General features: G+C 39.1%; 1 protein-coding gene across 8 annotated transcripts in view; it reads left to right on the forward strand.

The window, feature by feature from the left end:
- Positions 1 to 2863: 2863 nt before the first annotated feature.
- USP54 (ubiquitin specific peptidase 54) overlaps positions 2864 to 3744 on the forward strand; it is an 82353-nt gene continuing 81472 nt past the window's right edge. For 6 of the 8 annotated variants that reach the window (XM_018566012.1, XM_018566013.1, XM_018566014.1 and 3 more), the window contains exon 1: positions 2865 to 3621. In XM_018566012.1, the coding sequence (XP_018421514.1) occupies positions 3472 to 3621 (150 nt within the window). In that variant the 5' untranslated portion in view covers positions 2865 to 3471. Of the gene's footprint in view, positions 3622 to 3744 lie in introns of all 8 variants that reach the window. The other 2 variants (XM_018566017.1, XM_018566019.1) reach the window with 2 other exon arrangements.

The raw sequence follows: 3744 nt of genomic DNA on the forward strand, positions 1-3744 counted from the left end.
ATAGTCAGTGCATAGGTCCACTTTAAATCCTAGATCTGCATTCTTCATATATCTCAGAAACTAAATCTCGGTCTCAGATTCAGTTAAAATTCTGTGAGCTTTAGTGGCAATGTAAGAAAATGGCAGCAATTCTGCCACTCTGGTACACCGCTTGGCATGAAAAGCCTCAAGTGACCTCAGCCCATGAACTATGCCCATACAGCATAATTGGCATGCCTTTTTGTCATGCCTTGTGCAGAATACAACTATTCCCTGTATCGTGACCATACCACACATTACTAGCCAGAGCCTCTGCAGTGATCCCTCGTCCTATGCTGCATCTTATATAAATAGGAAGAAGCCAGATCATCATTTGATCTGGTTTTAGAAAAAAAAAAAAATATTATGGTATGTTCACCATTTGTTTTTAGTGCATGTACCATGGGTTCTTCTACCCCAGGCCTTCTTAAACTTTCTCCACTTGTGACCCCTTTTTGGCCGAGGAAACCTTTTAGAAACAAAAAAAACCTAGCTTGGAGCCCAGACCTCCTCGGCCACCTGGGCCCCTCAAACAAGTACCAGCCATACACCCCTGATGGCTGTCCGGGCCGGGGACTCGGATCGCAACCCCCCTGTTCACTTGCGGGACCCCATATGGGGTCGCGACCCACACTTTAAGAAGCACTGTTCTAGCCAACATAATATGATTTTTCTTAAAAACATATGGTACTTATCTATTATTTAGACTTTATAATTTCACCTTTTATGGTTGTTTCAAGTGAAAAAAGGCACAGTCAATTACACCCATATCATTAAAAACCGGCCAAGGCCTAAAAAAACGTTTTCTTTGGTCCTGTTTCTGCTATTAGGATGGCATTTTTCTTTGTATCCTCCTTTTGGATTAATTTATATTCCAGAAATGTGTTCTGGAATATTTCCATTGCCTCAAAATGGTGGTTATGAACACTTGTACACTGCCACAGGATGACAGGCCTAGAATACTGACTGCCACAGCCATATTCTAATTACTTCATAATTATTATTCCTTTTATTTTTATTTATTTTTGGTAAATTGACTGTAATGTTTTTCGTGCAATATTTTTGCAGCTTGTATGGTATTTATCTCATATTTTTTGTTAATTTATTTTAAATGAATTGACCATACTCTTAACAAATGCGATATTTCACTAAAAAACCTCACATGATTATATTACATATAGTGATTTATATTGTAGTGAATTGAGCCCATTGTCTTTATTCTGGCACCTTGACTTAAATGTCTACTGTCTTCAAAAATAACCCGTGGCAGTTAAAGCAGTACAAAAGTAATCAAAATATATTTTAGACTTTTTTGTTTTTCCAGTCCCATAGTTCCTTTCTGTACTGTATGTTAGATTTATTTGTATAGCGTTAATGCAGTTGAGTGGTTTTGTTTTAGGTTGTCTGCATGTAGAAGTGTAGATTATATGTTTGTAAAATATTTGAAGGAGGTTTATTCGCGTGTCAGGATTAGTTTTTCCCACAAAAACCTCCACACATCTGTGTATGTCATACTGAGTGTGTAAAAGGTGGACTGTAGGGATTAATGTAAAGCATTAGTCAACATCTTGGAAGCAAGCTAGGTGCAGTATATGACGCCTTTTCACGAAGTGTCCTCCCCAATCAGAAGATTATGCATGACACCTAGTGATCATCCTCCATTCCAAATACAACTCTTTGTTAGGACAAAACTCACACCCTTCCTGAGTTATTACTCATAAAACATAGCTGAACTATTGGGAGTCTTAGAGAAAAAAAATGTAGGACGCGTTTTAGAAAACGGCTGGGGAAACCTGATATTTAATTTCGTTTGGCACTGGGAAAGCAACAGGTTCGTATGTGCTGCTGAAGTGGTGGGGGGTATTGAAGCACACCCTTTGCTTTGCAATGCATGGGCTCAAAAAGTTCCATTGAGCTCCTTTTTTGAAGCTGCCTTTCTAGTCACATTGAGTTTCAAAGAAAATGAGAGCAGCACAGACACAAATGACCATGTACACAAGTCTCACAAAAGTGTGATAAGACATAAAAGTGCTGTTATAAACAAGATGTAAAAAAAAAAAAAAAATACAAAAATGGAATAATTGTTGAAATGCCAGAAAATTTGGCAAAGAAAATACAGAGATGTCCTTTTGTGAAAAGGTTATTCTACACCTGGTCAAAGGACTATGTAAAAAAAAATGTGTGAATATATAGCTTGCTAAAGATGGTCTGAGCCCCATTTGAAATGTTGACAATAACATTCTGATGCTTTCACTTCTAAAGACCTGCTTTTCAAGGTGGACTTTTTCTGTTTTCTAGGTGTCTGGCCCTTATGAGGAAGCTTGTTCAAAGGAGAAACTTTAATTTCGTCTTGTGAACAGCCTTGACCCCAAGCCAGCCTTCAGAGGGGATGTGTTTACCTACGCCAAACATTCGAATCATGGAATACAATCAAGACCACGTTACCCTTGAACAGCCTTCAAACTCAGTGAAATGAAGACATTTTGGGATTTGCCTGTTGCAGCAGGAATAAAGGAAACCCTTTAATTATTATTCACTACAGCTGCTTTCTGTTTAGTGAAAATAAAGGCGTGACAATCCCAGAGTCGCTGCCCAAAACAGCCCACAGGTTATATAATATCCTCTCAAAATCTTCCTTGTCATTTTGTGTTTCCCTGTCATCTTCGCAGGTGCCAGTTTACTGTGGGAGGTGAGGTTTGCCAGACTTGGCAGCACACCAGTTGTAATTGAGGCAACACTTTGGATATAACCTCCCTCCCATTTAGTCCTTTTTTTACTTCCTGGGATTTTACATTTAGAAAGAAAACAAGACAAGAAAAAGCTGTGATCTGTGAGAACTTCAATGTCTAAAAGCCTTTGCGTCTAGTTTGGGTAAAATCTAAAGCAAACAGAAGAGATTCCTATGATTTTGTGTTGCAACCTGCCTTAGCTGAAGTTGTCTGTTTTACTCCCCCTAGTGCTCCACAGGGGGGCTCCTAATCATGTGCGAAGTGTTGGTGCTGTGTGGGTAGAAGTTGTTTCCAGTTTTTTTTTTCACTTTGTTTCTCTGTTCCTGTTCATCCCGAAGAGAGAGCTGGAGGGAATTAAGACTCCTCCTTCCTTGTACTTTAAACTCAGCTGGACATGAATCTGCTCATCCTCGAACGCTTCTAAAATAACCTATAGTGTTTAATGTTCTCTGATGCTGGCTCTTCCTGGAAGATTTTCTAACGTTGTTTAATTAGAGCAGGTCTTGCTTCTCCTAATTCTATCAAAGTATTCTATATCTACTATTCCTGCATCAGCAACACTTGTATACTTGGCTCGTTCTCAATGGGTGGAGTTGAAAGTAGCATTCCTCTGTTTGTTCCTGGTGACCTGTTCTAAGGCTTTCATCTCAAAGAAGAATCTTGGATATAGCATCACTTGAATCGTGGGTGGCTTTATTTATTTACTTTTCTCACACTGTCCTCGATGATGTCTTGGAAGAGGAGTTATTTCTCTACGGGTCGAGGAGGGGTGCATGAGATGTTTACCCCACGCAATTCCATATCCATCGCTCCAAGCAAGGGCCTGATTAATGAACCGGGACAAAATAGCTGCTTCCTGAACAGTGCACTGCAGGTAAGGAGGTGCATGCCATATTCTGATACTAGATGGAACTGGTACATTTACTTTGCTTTTATATATTTTTGTATGTTTATATAGGATCTGCAATGTATTTTATTATTAGTTATACACGTATGT

This window comes from Nanorana parkeri, unplaced genomic scaffold, assembly GCF_000935625.1.
Source record: "Nanorana parkeri isolate BGI_ZX_2015 unplaced genomic scaffold, ASM93562v1 scaffold908, whole genome shotgun sequence".
Classification (NCBI taxonomy): Eukaryota; Metazoa; Chordata; class Amphibia; order Anura; family Dicroglossidae; genus Nanorana; species Nanorana parkeri.